The sequence below is a fragment of the Neltuma alba genome, unplaced genomic scaffold (genome assembly GCF_004799145.2).
Source record: "Neltuma alba isolate B1F8T4 unplaced genomic scaffold, ASM479914v2 tig00008040_pilon, whole genome shotgun sequence".
Lineage (NCBI taxonomy): Eukaryota > Viridiplantae > Streptophyta > Magnoliopsida > Fabales > Fabaceae > Neltuma > Neltuma alba.
In genome coordinates this window covers 1-17602 of record NW_021634932.1, presented here as the reverse complement: position 1 = coordinate 17602, position 17602 = coordinate 1, and the positions used below count along the sequence as shown (strand labels likewise).

At 35.0% G+C, this 17602-nt stretch overlaps 3 protein-coding genes across 7 annotated transcripts; 1 reads left to right on the top strand and 2 right to left on the bottom strand.

Moving 5' to 3' along the window:
* Positions 1-1377: 1377 nt before the first annotated feature.
* Positions 1378-11234, top strand: LOC114753637 (uncharacterized). 3 transcript variants are annotated; one of them, XM_028942339.1, is made up of 10 exons: positions 1378-1462; positions 1797-1966; positions 2068-2130; positions 2267-2286; positions 2392-2436; positions 3133-3191; positions 3904-4040; positions 4168-4256; positions 4807-4949; positions 11136-11234. In XM_028942339.1, the coding sequence occupies exons 1-9, from the start codon at positions 1384-1386 to the stop codon at positions 4931-4933; spliced, it is 789 nt and encodes a 262-aa protein (XP_028798172.1). In that variant the 5' UTR covers positions 1378-1383; the 3' UTR covers positions 4934-4949; positions 11136-11234. The 3 variants fall into 3 exon arrangements, with proteins under 3 accessions (XP_028798172.1, XP_028798171.1, XP_028798169.1); XM_028942338.1 differs by lacking the exon at positions 11136-11234 and adding an exon at positions 5539-5616; XM_028942336.1 differs by lacking the exon at positions 11136-11234 and having other exon boundaries at positions 4807-5178.
* On the bottom strand, positions 5051-8591 carry LOC114753636 (type IV inositol polyphosphate 5-phosphatase 7). Of its 3 annotated transcripts, none has more exons than XM_028942333.1 (7): positions 8239-8584; positions 8044-8137; positions 7801-7911; positions 7119-7712; positions 5877-6137; positions 5564-5747; positions 5051-5436 (listed from the first exon to the last, which is right to left on the bottom strand). In XM_028942333.1, exons 1-7 carry the CDS (start codon positions 8297-8299, stop codon positions 5362-5364), a joined length of 1380 nt encoding a protein of 459 aa, XP_028798166.1. In that variant the 5' UTR covers positions 8300-8584; the 3' UTR covers positions 5051-5361. The 3 variants fall into 3 exon arrangements, with proteins under 3 accessions (XP_028798166.1, XP_028798167.1, XP_028798168.1); XM_028942334.1 differs by having other exon boundaries at positions 8248-8584; XM_028942335.1 differs by lacking the exon at positions 5051-5436 and having other exon boundaries at positions 5675-5760; positions 8239-8591.
* A 2227-nt stretch (positions 11235-13461) lies between the features above and the next one.
* LOC114753634 (uncharacterized) lies at positions 13462-15851 on the bottom strand. Its single transcript, XM_028942332.1, has 3 exons — positions 15368-15851; positions 14415-15277; positions 13462-13722 (listed from the first exon to the last, which is right to left on the bottom strand). The coding sequence occupies exons 1-3, from the start codon at positions 15849-15851 to the stop codon at positions 13693-13695; spliced, it is 1377 nt and encodes a 458-aa protein (XP_028798165.1). The 3' UTR covers positions 13462-13692.
* Positions 15852-17602: the final 1751 nt, after the last annotated feature.

Genomic DNA, 17602 nt, shown 5'->3' with positions numbered 1-17602 from the left:
AATATTCATCCGGTCCTTAATACAAGACCCATTTAACTAATTGATTAGGTTAAGAAAGTTAGGTAATTATAAGAAAAGTGACACATTTTTCCTAAAACACCATAATCATTTTTCTTAATATCCCCTCTCACTCTTCTACTTAATTATGGTTGAGGGAGTATCCATAGGGGTAATTTAGAAAAAATTGATAAATATGAAAAATGGGTCTTATATTTAAGACCAAAACCAACTCAAAAATTGGATCATATATTAAGGACCGGAGGAGTATAAGGGTTGATTGACTAATTTGAATAGATTAAGAAAATAAGTTAAGTTAGTTATTTGTAATAAATAAGTGGTCTTTCTTAAAATATCCTTGTTAATCAAATTTATTAGCTAGAACTATTGTTATTAAAAAGATCATCTTAAAAAAATAAATAAATATTAGAAACAAATTAGATTGTAATATTATATTTAAGATTAAAATAAAAGATAATTAATCCACAGCTCCTTATAGTTTTAACTAATTTTGAATCGGGTTCTTATAATTTTTTTCTTTTTATCAGGTCCTTATACTTTCACCTGTTTTTAATTAGGTTCTTGTATTTATTTTTCTTTTTATCAGGTCCTTATAAGTTCACCTTATTTTTAATTAAGTCCCTGAATTTTTTATTCTTTATTTTATAAATTCTAATAGTACTATTATATAAACATAAAATAGTATATATTATTTAATATTAGTTTATAAACAATAATATTCTAAAGATATTGAATTATTATAATGATTTTAATTTTTTCAGAAAAAAATTAATTGTTCTAAAAAATATTCCTGAATTAATTAATTCTATTACTTTTTTATTACATAATTATTAATATTTTATATTTCAGTATTAATCTATTTAATTAAGTTTATATTTAATTAATAAATAAAAATTAAAACTACATGGATCTGATTAAAAATTTAGTTAAATTATAAGGACTTAATTAAAAGAAAAATAAATACAAGGACTTAATTAAAAAAAAAAGTATAAGGACCTGATAAAAAGAAAAAAACTATGGGGATCTGATTTAAAATTCGTTGAAAGTATAAAGACTTGAAGATTAATTAACTCTTAAAATAAAAATTAAACAAGATTTTATATAAAGACAGGAGATATTATTATTATTATAAAAAAATTTTTTGGTATAGGACAGGAGATATTATTATGCGTGAGGCATAAGACCATCCGCCTCCGGCCCTTCACTTATTGGGCTTTCTATGGGCCGTTAAAGAAGACTAGTCAAGGGTCTTAAATTTGATATCTAGGCCAGCCCCAAAATAGCCGAATAAACGGACCCTGTAAACGGAATTGTACCACCTCCGAGAATATATAATTTTTGAAAGAAGCGACCAAGTAACCATCTATGGCGGGAGCGGGAAGTGATCCACAAAAACAATTCTTGAGCCTTATTCGCAATTTCGCCGCTGAGAAATCTCAGGGAGGTATTCGGCGTCTTTGTGCTTTCCTTTAATTGTTTGTTTACGGAGAGAGTCCTGAAACAACAGCACGATTATCTTTCTTTCTTCTTCTTTGGTTTTCCCCCCCGTCTCATTCTATATACTCTCAATATTTCCATTTCCGAAAGAACAACTAAATCTCCCAAGTTATCAGATTACGAAATTAAGCAATATATGATCTACTCCAGTTATTAATGTAGTAGAATCAGGCTTTTGAGGCTTGTATGAAGTTAGATTTCTCTCCGCTTTACATATCCTTAATAATCAGACATGCTTATATATGTATCATCTCTATGTTTACATGCACTGAAATGCGCAGAGCGAAGAGTAACTACGCTGAAAAAGCGAATTGAGGAACTTAAATCTGAACTTAGCGCGACCAATGCGGAGTTCGAAAATGCCAAAGGCAGCAAAGAACTCGGTGAACAGGAGCTTAAAGGCTATGAAGTTCAACTATTCCTGAGTGAAGCGTCGGTTCAAACACTTGAGGTTAATTACCTTATATTTTACGTCAATTATTATGAAATTTCCTTGCGACATAAGTACAGTCTTCGTTGGAAAATGTTCTGAACCATTAAACGTGATGATAGTCACGGGTATCTCTTACTCAAGATGAGATTTCTATTGTTGGATCTCATTTGGAAATTCTCAAGGTATTCACGATCTTTGCTGTTTTTCTATTGTTTGCTTATTAAATCTGGATTATGCGTTCGTATTCTCACACTGTTCACAACTTTACATCAAACCTGCGTTTTCTGGAACTTGTGTCTGGCATATGGATTTCCAAAGAATGAAGAAGCAGCTTTACGGTAACTAAATTTCCATTTCTATTGTCTAGCTTTCGAGAATAATCTTTTCTATTAACAGATTTCAGATTCTCGCATGCGATTTGAAATTTTCTGACCTCTTTGCAGTGAGGAATTCATCGGTCGTATGCTTGAGTTGAATGCTAGGATAAGGTTGATCTCCTTTCTAAACTTGTCTTATAATATTCATTTTTGTTGTACTTCTGCCATCTGTTTTGTTCTGTTCCTCATAAAGTCAGGTATGCATATGAATAGAAAGCGGATTGATCAGTTTTTGATAGGCGAATACTGCTGACTGCACATCTGCTACAAACATTGAGGTCTTCCTGTTACAGGCCTCTCTGCATATATGCAGTGACCAATCTTGGGTCTTGGCTCTTTCTCTTAGAACTGTGCACTGCCAATTGGCCTTTATTGTTTATTCTTGGTGAAGTTTGAAGATATCTTCTACGCGTAAACATTTTTTATTTGCTTGTCCGATATTTGGAAAACTATTTTAGTATTTAGGCCTACTAAAATATAGTTTCTCTATCAATAAAATCGAACTGTTATTTTAAATCCCATAATTAGTTCATCTGGTCAACCAGTCGTATCAGTCTTTGAACTTGGGCAAATAGTCTTTGACTTTGGTGGTTTGCAAGCTACTATTTCTGTATTTATACTGCATGATGTTTGAAATCTATTACTGCAATTCAGCCTCAACCGCCTAAAACCTATATAGGCAAGCTAAAAACTCACTGATAAGATATTCTTTTATTTGACACAGAACTGCGCAAAATTCTCTTCAAGTTACCGTCATTTAAGTTTTGAAATTTTACAATACGGTCATTAATCCTTTAATAAATGCAGGACATTCCAAGAGAACATTACTTGCAACATTGATGCCGTAGATTCTGCAACTCCTACAGGTTCTGCAACTCTTTCAATGTTTTTGACGTTGCCTCTTGACTATTGTTAAAACTTTTTTTTCCAGTCTTCTTTTGGGTCGCCGCATGATAATTTTAAGAATGATCGCGTACAGAAATCTTTAGGTTATATTTTCTCGAAATAGAACCAGTACTATTAAAGAAAAGAAGAAAGTGAGTAGCAGGAAACTAGAGGATAGTGTACTATCGATAGGGAGTCGAGAGAAGAAACAAGGGGATCAAGGACAAAGTATGAAAAGTGGGGAGAGGTTTTTACTACTCTCTTTCCCTGTTTCCTTCCTCCTTAGCAATGTTAGTCTGACATACTGATTTTGCTTGGAGTTTGGACGGCTTTAAAAGATGTCCCCATCGTTCGGATTCCTAACTCTCAATTGCCAGCATTTGAACATGGAATAATTTACTCTAATGAGATTTCATGCTTTACTTTCACGTATTCCTCCTATTATCACTATTCCAAGGATGCAGATATTGATATATTAAAAGATCAATCTCAACATAAACGTCATATGATTTATTCATAATGCTGTTTTTAAGACCTTGCTGTCGATTGCATGAACTCCAACTTTGCCGTCAGAGGTTGATGCTTGCATTCCCCCCCACTTTTCCCTTTTCAAAATTCTATTTCGCTTGAGCCCAATCATTTGCAATTTAAAAGTCTCGTTTGGATATTTGATATATTTGGATTTTGTTTTAGATGCGTCACAAGGAATCATGAAAGATGACGATACCAAAGGTGCTTTAAGCGCTCTTAAAAATATGCTTGCAGAGATTATATCTCAAACGGCTAAAGAGGAAGAGGAATATAAAACAGAACAGAACACTCACAAGAATGTAAGTGGAGAATCAAGTGTTCGAAAGTTCAGTTCCCCCCCCCCCGGGTCATATCCATATTTCCTTTATTTTATTATTTATTTATTTATTTTTGCTCCTTAACGTGATTATCTGGCACTGCCTGCAGTTGCTACAGGAGTTGAACAATTCTGAAAGAAAGCTGTCTCTATTGGACACCATTGTCCAAGAAACAAAAGCATTGCATGATTTGACGATATATCCTTATTAATACTACATTAATATTCTGAATGATTAAATGTCACTCAGCTGAAGAGAAAAACAAGGCCCATCCGATCAGGATGTAATCAATGTTATTAGTGGTATAGGCAGGTCATCTCTGATCTATAAGGGCGCTCTTTTGATCACAAATATGTCATCTCTGATCTATAAGGGCGCTCTTGTGATCACAGATATGATATTAAATTAATTCGTGGGGTTAATATTCATATGAAATTTAATGAATCTGGATATGTTTTCTTTTTTTTCCACAAGTTGGATGCCTAGAAACTGGAGGCATGGAAAACTTGATTGGCATAAGAAGATGGATCACCAAAATCCAGAAGTTCAATATTTTAACACCTGTAAAATGAAATATCGTCTCATTAGTTGTTGGCGCACGTGGTTATGTTGCTTTATGTTTCCTTTTTAAACTCTTTCTAATATAAGTTAAACTAGTTCTTCATATTTCAATTCTATCATTGGAAACATACATTTCAATTGCTATGCATAATCGAATCTGCTGAATTATGCCTTTAACTGAAAACAAGCAGACTTCTAAGTTAGAAGCAACATGCAGTTCTCTTGGCGAGGAGTTCCAAAGAAAATGCATCTGTCCCAACTGCCATCTGGACAATTCGGAGACTGTCAGTGAACTTTTTCAGCCAAACAAGTGAGAAGAGCTGATCTTCAGTAAGTAATATAACTAATCAAATATTTGGAACTTTGACATACTGCAACGAGACTGAACTTTATTCACCTTGTATGGTCTAATTGCATAAAAAAGAAATGGGTTGTGAAAAAGAGTGCGCTGCTTGTATTAGTAACATTTTGTTTTGGCCATTGTCCAACGGGGCCATTGAAAGTCGCCAAAATATTACATAATGTACTTCTCTTGCCTTGGTAAGTTCCGTCCACCGCATTAGCAGAGTACGATACATCTGGATTCTCAGAGTCGACGGTATATCTTTAGTCTCATCCTATCTTCTGTCCCAGAAAAATTTGGGTTGGAAAAAACCTAGGAAGGAGATCTGAGTCGCTTTATTGATATACGGAGTCTGGGTGACATTCTGGTTAATCAGTTTAATCTACAATTTTGCTTGAATTAGCTGCCTTCTTTGTCCTTTGTTAACAATGACAGTAATGTAGATTTGCTCTCTTCATTTCGTTTGCTCTTCCCCTGTCATAATTGAAATCATGATCTTAGAACTGGGCTTACTGTAATAGAATCATAATCGGTCCATGTAATATAATTTCGTTATATATTTTCTTGGATTCTAAGTGTCAATCCAGAGGAGAGAACTAACATGGTCGGTGGCCAACAGAGCTTTGGGCATATTGTGCAATGCAATAAGTCCTGTGCTAGATGACTTTATTTCAATTTGGGTAGAGAACAGCGCAGAAACAGGGCGATGGTCAGAGAACTTGCTTTCACTGCGAAAATATTGGAGCTGCTTCACTCCCTTCCCGTACCATAAAATTCGGTCACACCTGCCACCATAATCTATACCCTTTTACTTTGTTTTCTTCATGATATCCGCGAAAAGCATGGATTATATAGTAAAGACAGAACTATTGGTTCCATTTTTTTCAAGACAGAACTATAAGCGGTTACTATACCATGCTGGAGTTCTTTGCTTCTTGCCAGATCTGCTTGGATGGCCGCCGGAGTATTTAATGCAATTCGACGCTGGGTATTTGTAGGTGGGGGCAAATTCAATGTCACCCTCTTTCCAACCCTCAAACGCTCCTCCTTCTCTTTCTTTTCGAAGTTGGTCAAACTGCTGTAACGCCTTCCAGTCTTGCCCTACTATCAGCCGCCTTGCAGAACTTCCCTCCAACGATAGCCTATAGTTGAGATCCCCAAACCAGAATATCCGGCTGTTCCACATTCAATACTGAGGTAAGATTCTTCGGTCGCACCACTTGCGTGGCAGATTATTATTTATATAATAAAACTAAAATTAAAATAGATTGTTTCTCCAGGTGCCGCTTCTAATAATGAGAGAAATAAACATCGGGTAGATGTGTGAGGAAAAAGACTAGAGAGGATGTGACGAAATCGAAAATAATATCGAAATATGAGTTAATGAAGCTACATGTTGGGCTGTCTAACGTCGGTCACAGCTTTTTTTTTTTTTTTTGCACAACAACGTTGTCCCGGCAAATGTTAAATGCAGCTGCTACCGTGTCCACAGGCGTTTCATTGAAAATTCGTGAATAAATATCTTTTTTTTTTTGGCCGGATCTTGACCAAAATATCTATGATTTTAGCAACCAGAAGCATTGAATGACTAAGAACTTACTTTAATAGCGGTACGCACGTAGATAATTGACCTTTTAATCATCTAGCGAATCCCCGACCAGAATCAATCCCTTAACCAATTCATTTAGACTTTAATGAACTGACCGAACCATGGCATCGGTTTGACAGTTTTTCATCTGACTTAGAACTGAGTCCCAACCCTTCCTCATGTAAACTGTTACTGTATAATTAATGGGTAGCTCTAAACTTGCCATTGGAGTTATAGCTTTAAGCGAAGTTTCTTCACGTGGTTTGTTATACTTGCTAGGTTATTTAGTAAGATGTTTGGATTTCATTTTGCTGAACAAATGAATAAAACTAGACATGCTTTCTGTGTATTGTGCAGAGTTTGAGATAAGAGTGAACGGTGGGGTTTGTTACAGATTTTTGTTTTATATTGATTCAGGCTGCCAAGTGGAATTTAATTACATTTTGGAGTGGTAATTTGCTTTTCACTTTGGACTTGGAAAAGTTCAGTCTGTGCTTGTTCTAACCACGGGCAATCAGACACAAAGAAAGATCAACATGACAATAATAGAAGGATAGGGACAACTTACTCGTGGCCTAGGATGGTGAGAGGATGAGAATAACGATCTTCAGGCGTTCTGGGGAAACAAGTTCGCTTAAAAATCTCGGCAACCTGGTGATTTCTTCGACCTTTATCATTCATCTTCTCCCCGGCTGCTAAGTGGGCGGTTACAAAACAAAAACTTGTTCCTTCAATCAACATGCTAACTGCGACCGAACCTTTGTTTCCTAGACATCCCATTATGCCACAAGCCACCGGGCAAACTTTCACATTCGAGACATGGTACTTCCTCGGCAATTCCTGCCTTATCCACACACTGATGAATATTCCGACCATCTTCTTGCTCGCTAACAGCGTATACTTTTCTCCTTCCTGTATTTGCCATCCTTCTGTCATCGAATTCCCTCCGTGCTTGTTGTAAACCTTTCTGTCTTCTGAGTGGGGATTCCCCAAATAGCCATTGTGACCACCTGGTATTGAATTTTGCATTGGTGTTGTGAACCATGGGTATGCGCCCCTGCTGTTTAGAGTTCTTCCTATGAGCTGGTTCCATCTTCTTGCCACCTTGGGATCTTCCACTCCTATCACAGTCTTAGTCTTCAATGGTACAATCTCTTGAAACCTGAAATCGCGAAGCCATTTTACTCTTGAGTAAGTTTCTTCTAGTTATAGAATACGAAGGATTTGGATACTTGATCATTTATACATACCCAAGAACATATATATCCGCAGCATTCTTGAGATTCAACCACTCGTCCAAATCAACCTCTAAGCTTCCTATTGGAGTTCTACCAGCAACATTCCAAGTACCGACAGAGATCCTGAAGGAGGAAATGACTTGCGTTACCATGCAATTGCATATATAGGCAGAAGGCTAAAAACCGCAATCACTATATATAGTACTTTGTTTACTCCCCCCCCCCCCCCCTCAATGTGGAGAATTTGAGACTCACTTAAGCTCATTGGTTGCTATGCATGGGTCAAGTTCCATCGACTGAAATGAAAGATCGCCCCCGGAATAATCATCACTTCCATCTTCAGCTCCATCTGCAATACACATTCACCGATAATTAAAACCTTTATCTAGATAGCAGAAGAGCATACATAAAATTCTGATCCGTCCTTTTCTTCTAATTAAACCAATATACATGGGAAACCTTCTATCCCATTCAAACTGTACGATGGCTTGTCAAATTCCTTGAGCTTCATAGGAAAGCACTTGTGGAGACTCGGATAACTCAGCTTCTGTTTCTCAACGTCCGCGGCTGATCACAGGGAGAGCTCAGACGTTCAAGCTTCACCGGCAGCTGAAGAAGAAGCGAATAACCGTTTCTTTTACATCAAGATGTAAGCTGCTTGATTATCCATATAGGGTTTGCTGCTGATTTAGCCAGATTCAACACCATGTGGATCGTGTGCTGTAGAGGAATAGTATGTTAATCGCCCATATGAGGATGAAAAACATAGGAGTAGCTAGGCTGATATAGAATAGTCTCCTTAGCCAGTTATGCACGAGAGAGAACAAAGGATGGATCAGTTTAATATTAAGACAAGCAGGCAAGTAGGGAGAAACATCTCTGCTCCAAGACTTGAGGTTGAGCGGGTGCCAATTAAATGAATGGATCCAAAGGCAACCATAAAAAACAGATATAGGCCGCACAAGGTTCTATCATTTGGTTGATTATTTAGAGAGCTGTTAGGTGGTGCTAGTCACGTATGTCTCATGGATACCTACGTGACACTGTCCTCGCTTTTTTATTATTGCATGCTGAGTCAAATAATTTTTTATACGGTCAGATACCTTCTTTTTAGACCCTTATATATGATTGTAAATTAAATACATATTTTTTGTGATGTTTTTATTATTTTTAGAAGATCATACGGCCATGTATACGGCTAGCTGTCCAGATAGCTACGCATATGTTATGTTCCAATAATGCTATTCGAATAGATTTTTGGGAGCAACTGGAATTAAATTGAGCTCCCCCACCTGTCTCCTTTATTTTGTCCACGTATGTATGAGAACACAGGCTTGCTTCAATTATTCTCCTTCTAACGCTGAACACCCATCCTCTATTGTCATGTGTCGCCATCATCATGCGAAATTGCATTTTTGGCCCTCTTAATGCAATCCCTATCAGATCATCTTCCAAGATATCTCTTCAATTCCTCGCCTCTTCTCTTCTCTCCCAAACCTTGCCATCTTACTCTATCAACCGTCAACGTAACTTGGCTATTCCTTTATTTTTTTCACTCCATAGATGTTAACTTAGTTTTTGTTTTCTTGCACTGTTTTTTGTTTTGCTTTTTGGGTTCTTAGCTAACTTTGTATTAGCATCAATCATGTTCCCAATGAAGCTATCGAATTAATCATGGGATCAGGCTGTGAGTGGGTCCTTTTTATGTGGCGTCTACGAGACATCCAACGATCTCTTTTTATATAGTAGACTCTTGACCAGAGACTTAATGATAATTTATCTAAGAAATATCATTCAACCAAAAAATTACATACAAACGATTTCCTAAATTTCATTTCATACTAATAAACTTCAAGTGATTTAATATATGTACAAGTTAAACTTTCATATTTATACGTGGAATTGTGTCATTTATAAATTAATATTTATAAGTCAAACTTTCGTATTTACATGTCAAATGTGCAAATATTAATTATTTGAGACTCATCAGTATTAAATAAAATTTAGTGCACATATCTGTATTTAACTTTTCAACGTTAGATCTATGGGTAATTTTTTCATTTATTTAGATATTTTCATCAATTTTTGAATTGAAATATACTAAATACATACTGATATTTTTACTCAAGAAATTATATGCTTGTACAAAGAATTGTATTTGTTTTTTGGTTTTGGCCAGAGAATTATATTTGTTTCAATTACCAAACAATTATTTATAAAAAATAATATATAAAAATGTTTTAAATACTACCTCCAGTTCTAATTATAAGATCTCATTTGTAGACTATAAATAAGGTCTTATAATTAAAACCGGAGGTAATATTGCAATAAAGTACTATCTCCGGTCCTTAATATAAAAATTAGTTTGACTTTTAATTTGATTATATATATAAGATCTTAATTCTTTGTTTCTCATATTTATCTATTTTTTCTAAGGTAGTTCTTGTAGTAGTTACATATGTTAAATATTTTATTATATGGTAGTTCTAGTTAATACACAAAATTAGCAATGGTATTTTAGAAAAAACAATATTTATTTATTATAAATAACTAACTCAATTAATTTTCTTAATCTACTCAAATTAGGTAACTAACTCTTATATTAAGGACAGAGGGGTAGTATAAAAAGCCACATATAATTTTTCCTCCCTCAAAATACCCTTAATCAAGATAAAGAAGCCTTTAGCTAGTGTTCAAGCATTTGAAGCATCATAACAAATAGTACTCATAATTTCATGATTAGTTAGATTAAACATACAGGTATCGGGTCTCTCAATAATGTTCGCAGTTTTTTCTCAATAATGTTCGCAGTTTTTTAACTCTGAAAAAAAAATCAGACCAAAAAAAAAAAAGAAAAAGAAACATTGAGCCAGACTGCCAGAGGATTAGGCTGAGTCGACCACCGCACAAGATAATCTAACTTCAAAACCTCAACTTGAACATGTTAAAACTTCGCAATTTACATAACATCACTCTAAGAAACCTTAAAACTCTATCTTTAAACAGATACTCCTTCAGTTCTTAATATAAGACCTAATTGTTGAGTTGATTTTGATTCTAAATATAAGACCTATTTATCATATTTATCAATTTTTCTTAAATTACCCTCATGGATACTCCCTCAACCATAATCAAGCAGAAGAGAAAAGGAGAATATAAAAAAAAATGATTATAGTGTTTTAGAAAAAACATGTCATATTTCTTATAATTAACTAACTTACCTAACTTCCTTAATATAATCAAATTAATTAAACATGTTTTATATTAAGTAGCCGAGCAGTATTTTGTATGTGGTTGTAAATAAGATACAGATCTTACACATATTTTTGCTCCTGCTCTCTTCTCAGACGAAGTATGCATGAAGTAGTTGATATTTGGAGATAGATCATGCAGACTTAATTTGAATATCTTGGGGGATTCTTAATAAGAGGCGCATCAAAGGTTTTCCATATTCCAACGTTGTGTGCTCTCAACTCAGCGTGGCCTGTCCATAACCATTGGCCCCCGTCTCAACGACTCATGTCTCATTGGTATTCTTGTCGCCATCAGAAAATGCTCCTGTCTACCAAGCCTTCCGCATAAAAGTGTGTGTGTTTATATATTTATCTCTTGAAATTTCCCTTTTCTACAATATACTCTACTCATATACTTTGGGGGCACAATAATATTTATCTCTGGCCCATTATATACTTCATGCCTGTACCCCTATTTTCTCATCTCTGGGTACAACATATACTTATTACTTGAAGTTGAACCCGTATGTATTTGCCCAAGCAAATTTAATGACCTGACCTTAACTGAAACCTAGCCACAGCGCATGCGTACTTAGTTCTCATGACTTGTACTGCTCCTGATCAAATACAGCGAAAATTAAAAGATCATTGATTCATTAGAACTTACAAACCAGAATATATAAATTAATGCAAGCTCACGCTTTCAGATATAGATACATAATCAGTATACCTAACGAGGCTATTTCAAGAATGAAAAAAATAATTGAAGTGCAACAGAGATGTACTGTATAAAAAAGTCAGCATATGCACTTGAGAATAAGGGAAATTTATGTAATTTTTTTTAATAAAATTTGAAGGATATTGAGGTCAAGGTTGAGGATGACGCATAACAAATAGAAAAATGAGGGGGTGTTTGACAACCATAAAAAATGCTTCCGCAAAACGAGACAAACTCTTCTATATATTTACTTTGTAGATCATAAAAATATTTTTGAAATTATAGTTTGGTTTCACACAGATACTCTTAAAAATAAGGAGGGGAAGGTTACAATAGATCCACATAGCCCAATCGATGCCCAGACATGGTTCTGTTCACCACCATGGAGGCCACCCCGTGGGACTGCGACTGCCATGCCAGCTTCAACCCACATATATCAATATATCATCATGTATCAATAAGTCAACATTTAAGAAAAAAATATTTCATTAAAATAGTTTAAATGAGGGGAAAATGTGATTAAAAAGTAATGAAAAAAAATCTATGTATTTTAGAGAAAAATAATTTCATTAACTTTAGAGTATTTAATTGATGACATGGCTTGACAGTTCCACGATATATTTTGAACTTCACTGTTAGACACTTCCTTAGCTTCCAGACAATAAAAGAATCGATAGCTGCCTTTGTTTTTCCATAACGATCCACACAAGCTCAAGCTCTATTTTATTACTATTATTTCTGGCAAATAATAAGGGCAACGGGTTGAGAGGGGTAAATTATACTGATATTTTTTAATTAAGTAGAGTTTTGAGTTTGACATAATAAAAAAATAATTATTGGGTAGGGTTGCCTTCATGAGTTATGACATTCCAACTGTCATTAGATGGCACTTCCTCTTTTTTCAAACAGCTTCCATTCTCACCATAATCATAGCCCGGGGGTGGCCCCTCTCTCTGCACATGAATTTATAAGTCCTACTAACTCATCGTCAAGACAAACTTATCCCCCAGATATTAAATGCAATTTTCAAATTTCTAAAAGCTAAAGATTATCCCAACTAGGTCCGTTATCCATATCTAAATTTGCAAATTTAGGATATCATAGAATAAAATTTCTACAATCATAAATCATTCTGTGTAGTCTGATAAAGAATTCGAATAAACTTGAGACTAAATTTTTGTGCCATCATTCAGAATTCGTTTGTTGCCATACATATTCTATACTTTTTCAAACTATGTACTAAGTGGTTGTCATTTGACTACTTGGGATGAATGCATTTCTTCAGGATCAGGCAACACATCGTATCATTATTTTGTATCTACATCACATTATAACCCCCCCCTTTTTGTTTTTTTCCTCAATATGTAAAGACTTCAACTAAAACGAAAATACATAGATTAACTTAAGCTCACACTGTCAGATATAGATTTAGCCATGTAGCCATGCATAATCAGGGACCCAACAAGGATACTAGAATAACTATCACTAATCATGTCTATGCATCGCCTCCAAGAGAATAATCTGACCTAAATCAACCATCAGCTTAGCCATGTGCCTGCATGGAAAAGTTGAAAGCGAGACATATGAAGAGGAAGTTAAGTTTCAGTACACTAGCTGTGAGCCTTTTCTTCATATACAGTCTATACATTATAATGCAGACACTTCAGAGAAGGAAAACATTCCTTTCCAAGGTGAAATGAAATGGTATATCATAGATAGGGGTAAGTACAGCAATACTTGAAGGAAAAAATTGTGATGGCCAAAGTGTATAGCTGGTAAAAAGACGATAAACCTACAAGATATCTGTAAGACTCTATTATGTGTCGCCTTGATGCCACCAGATGCGTGTATTTGATGTCCTGAAAGAACACGAGGCAACTTCAAGAAGAGGCTGTTTAACGTCTGTTGTAAACTTGCAATTGACTCTTGCAATCTCAAGCATCCTCATTTAAATCACCACCTTTTTGCAGACAAAGATATAAGCTGCACGAAGAAAATTAACTTCAGACAAAAGGCATGATAATCAGTCAAGTAACACAATGTGGGTAGCAGGGTGCCTGGAAGCCAGAACTACATAGTAATGAACTCAATTCACGGGAAAAATGATACTTCTATAGTCCTATTTATAAGACAGAAAGAGAATATATTTTTTCATCCTATTTATAGAATACTGAGAAATTTTTTTTGTATGGATGTACAAATTTACCCTTCATTTATTATTGTGTTGATTTTGTTTGCATGAGGTATAATGTATATTAAATAGAGATAAAATTGGAAAATTATTAAATTTTAAATGAGAGTTAATGAAGTTTAAGGTTTTCCTTAGTCTATGTGAAACACATTGGAAGCGACTTATAAATAGGACCAGAGGAGTATGTTGAAAGTGACACAATATAAATAACCAGAATGGCAGGACAACTTTTACAATTGTTTTTTGGTACGTGTGTCATTTCAAAATGCATCTGAATGGCTGACAGCAAAAATTTTTAACAAAGCGAAGTGTGTTAACCCTAGGCATTGATGAACCACAGTAATGTTGCAGATTGTGCTTGAACTATATTGATAAAATCAAGACTTATCAACACACAATTCATAATCAAGCTTATGCACACAATCTAAAGACTTAAATATGAAATCAGAGTATTCAAGAGATAATAGGAGGACTTGACACAGACCTGGCGAGCAACCTGAGCAAGGCGCCGACTATCTCTTGAAGATTCATCCATCAAGCTAGATTTCTGTGGTTCAGAAGCACCATGTTGTTTCTCGTCCACCCTCCTCTTCATTGTGCTCTTCTCAGAATTTTGTTTTTCTTCAGGGTTGTCTAAGGATTCCTTTTTTCGTTTCCTACAGAAGGTGTACCTAAGAAGCTTTCTGTCATCTGCTTGACCAGAAGATTCATTATTTTCTTCAAATGCTTTTGCATCTTCCAAATCAGTATTTGTACATGAAACATCAGTAACCTCTGCTTCCATGTTACCACTTCGATCAGCTAATATCATTTCACTGTCCCCAGCCACATTCTCCAGAATGCATGCATCTAATGACTCCTTATCCCTCTCTGCAGTCTCCTGCACGAATTCAAACTTACCAACCATCCTGATATTCGGTTTATCACTGCTGGACTCATTCACAGGTTCCATGTCAGTCAAATGGGGCACTGGCTTCCTCTCATCTTCATCTTCACAACATTTGTCATTATTTGAGACAGATGAGAACTGCTTGAGAGTAAATGATGGTTTACAACACTCATGAACGGAAGATTTCTTTCTTACAGGCCTACATCTTCTTGTTCTTCTTGATTTGTTAATGGTACAAGACTTGATAGATGGTAGAGAGCAAGCAACTTTATCAGATTTGTAGTCTTCGTCAATGTGTCCTTTACAACAGGGAATAAAGCATGACCTGAGATAGGAAAAAGTCTTTCCCTTTTGTATTCCATGCCGCTTCACGTGCTTCGTTATTTTCCTTTTCTTGTTACTGGAGGATAGGGTACTATATTTTGCAACTTCCTTGTCACTGTCTGATGGCAAACCCACTATTTACATCAAAATGTCCATTTTGTTCATCTTGAGTGAGCAGCTTATCATTCAGCAATTTTCCTCCAATGCACGAATTCTCTGAGTACATCCATTTTTGTACAGTTCAGGTTCTTTGCCCCTCATAATGATGGAAGCAAGGTTAGAATTATGAGCACAATAGTCCTCCAAATTAGAGATGCAGCAAAGCTCAGTTTGTTTCCTTGCATTACAGCACTTATCATCTAGAACATTCTGATTCAAGGGCGCATTCTTCACATCACAAGGTGTTGCATATTCATGTCCTTGGATAGGAACGGGTAATGTCACGTCTTGTTTAGCATTCTCCTCAACAGACGCTGCTAGTTTTTTAATTTGTTCTTCGAGTAACTGATTCTGAGTATTCATTGTTTTCTCTGACTCAACGGATGCCACTTGCTCTTTAATCTGTAACTGATTTCGACTATTCTTTGTTTTCTCTAACTCAAGCCAAACCTGTTTCAGCTCTGCCCTAAGATCTGTTATAACATCCTCCGCCTCATTGAGTTGTGCTTCAAGCTCTTCAATTTTTCTTTGGTTATTCAAGGATGTCATCTTGCTTCTGCTGTCTGTAAAGAAGAAATACATGAAACAGCGGTCCACAAGTACTGCATGAACAATTCAGAAAAGGAATTTCCAGTAAACTAGAGTTGTCTTCCAAAACAAATAGCCAAGGATTCTATAAATCATTAAGATACGACTATATGCTTTAAGAACTATAAGCACAGTAACATAAACAACCCAGGCTTTTGGCTATGCATTAATTAGGAGAATTTCCTTCTTAATGCAGATTCTTTCATGAAAATACCAAAAAACTTTCTTTTCTGTGTTGGCTCCACAATATCATAGTAATAGAAGTGTAAGGACTAGCTCTCCATCACGGCAGAAAGCAGTAATGTCATGGAGTCTTTGCAAGAGAAAACAAACTAAAACATGACAGAAGTTGGCACTGTATGCGAGACTAAGCAACAACATCTTGCTAGAGAAAACCTTCTTCTGTCATGTGGGAAGACAGAAGACTCAGAGTTGTACAAGAAATGGTGAGCGAAACAAGCATGTGACATGATGAAAAATATATTAATACGGACTCAGAAGATACACATATAAGAAGAAGCTTAACCTCCATGAAAATATGCCTCCAAGCATATTATCATTCAATCTCAAGTCAAGTAGGAGTTAAGTGTCAGCTCAACTTATTATAAAGCACCGTCAAAGAAGCTATGGTTTGTCTGAGGCACGATCAATTCAATTGCAATCTTATTTTCATAAAACATTCAAATAAAATAAAAAAGACATAGGCATCTTAAAGATACCTAGAAACATGGAGGTTACAAAAGTTGGGATTCCTCTGAAGCAAAAATAATCTTCAGATTTGAAGCAAACAACTGATTACTAGCACAATTTCTATAGGAAATTCATCAATCACAATGGTGGAAAAAATTGAGTGCAAGCAATAGTATTCAGTAAACAATACTCAGCCATTTATTCAGGAAAAACCAAACCCTGCTTATCATCACATGTCAATGAGTATAGGCTGTGTAAATTTATACCCAACAAGTACTCTTCTGATCCTATTTATAAGTTACTTCCGGCATATTTCACACAAACTAAGGAAAACCTTAAAATACATTAACTTTCTATAAAAATTTAAAACATAATAACTTTCTAACTTTACCCTTATTTAATATATACACCTTCAAAAAAGATAATTATCTACACTATAATAAACAAAAGACAACATAGTACATTCAAGCTAAAAATTTAATGAAATAACTTATAAATAGGACAAAAAATTTTTTATGGGAAGAAGATCTTCACAAAAGCAGCAACTGTCAGATCAAGTAGAACAAACTGGAGTTTTTTTTTTATTTTCATTTTTTTAATGCAGCCACCACAGATGAATGGTTGACAGGGTTGTAATGTTCACACCTACATGGCAATAATAAACAATTTAATAGTCCCAATAATCTCTTATTACATTCAACATGGTAAGCACATCTTGTTGAAATTGAATGCCTTTAGCTCTATAATTGGTGTGCATAAACTGAAGACATCACCTTCGCAGTTTTTTCCCCTTCTATTCACAATTTCACAAATGCTGTTTCTCGAGTATAGATATGTGATATTGAATGAATGAATTAGAAATCTCATGTATCTTTTCAAAGTGATAAAATTTCACAAGAAGAAACAATTATATTATACCATTCATATTGTCCTTACTTAGCATGCATATAATAACTGTCAAATCAAATTTTTTAGCGTGTTCCATCTAAAACTCTTTATTTTCAGTTATGGGAAAACTTACA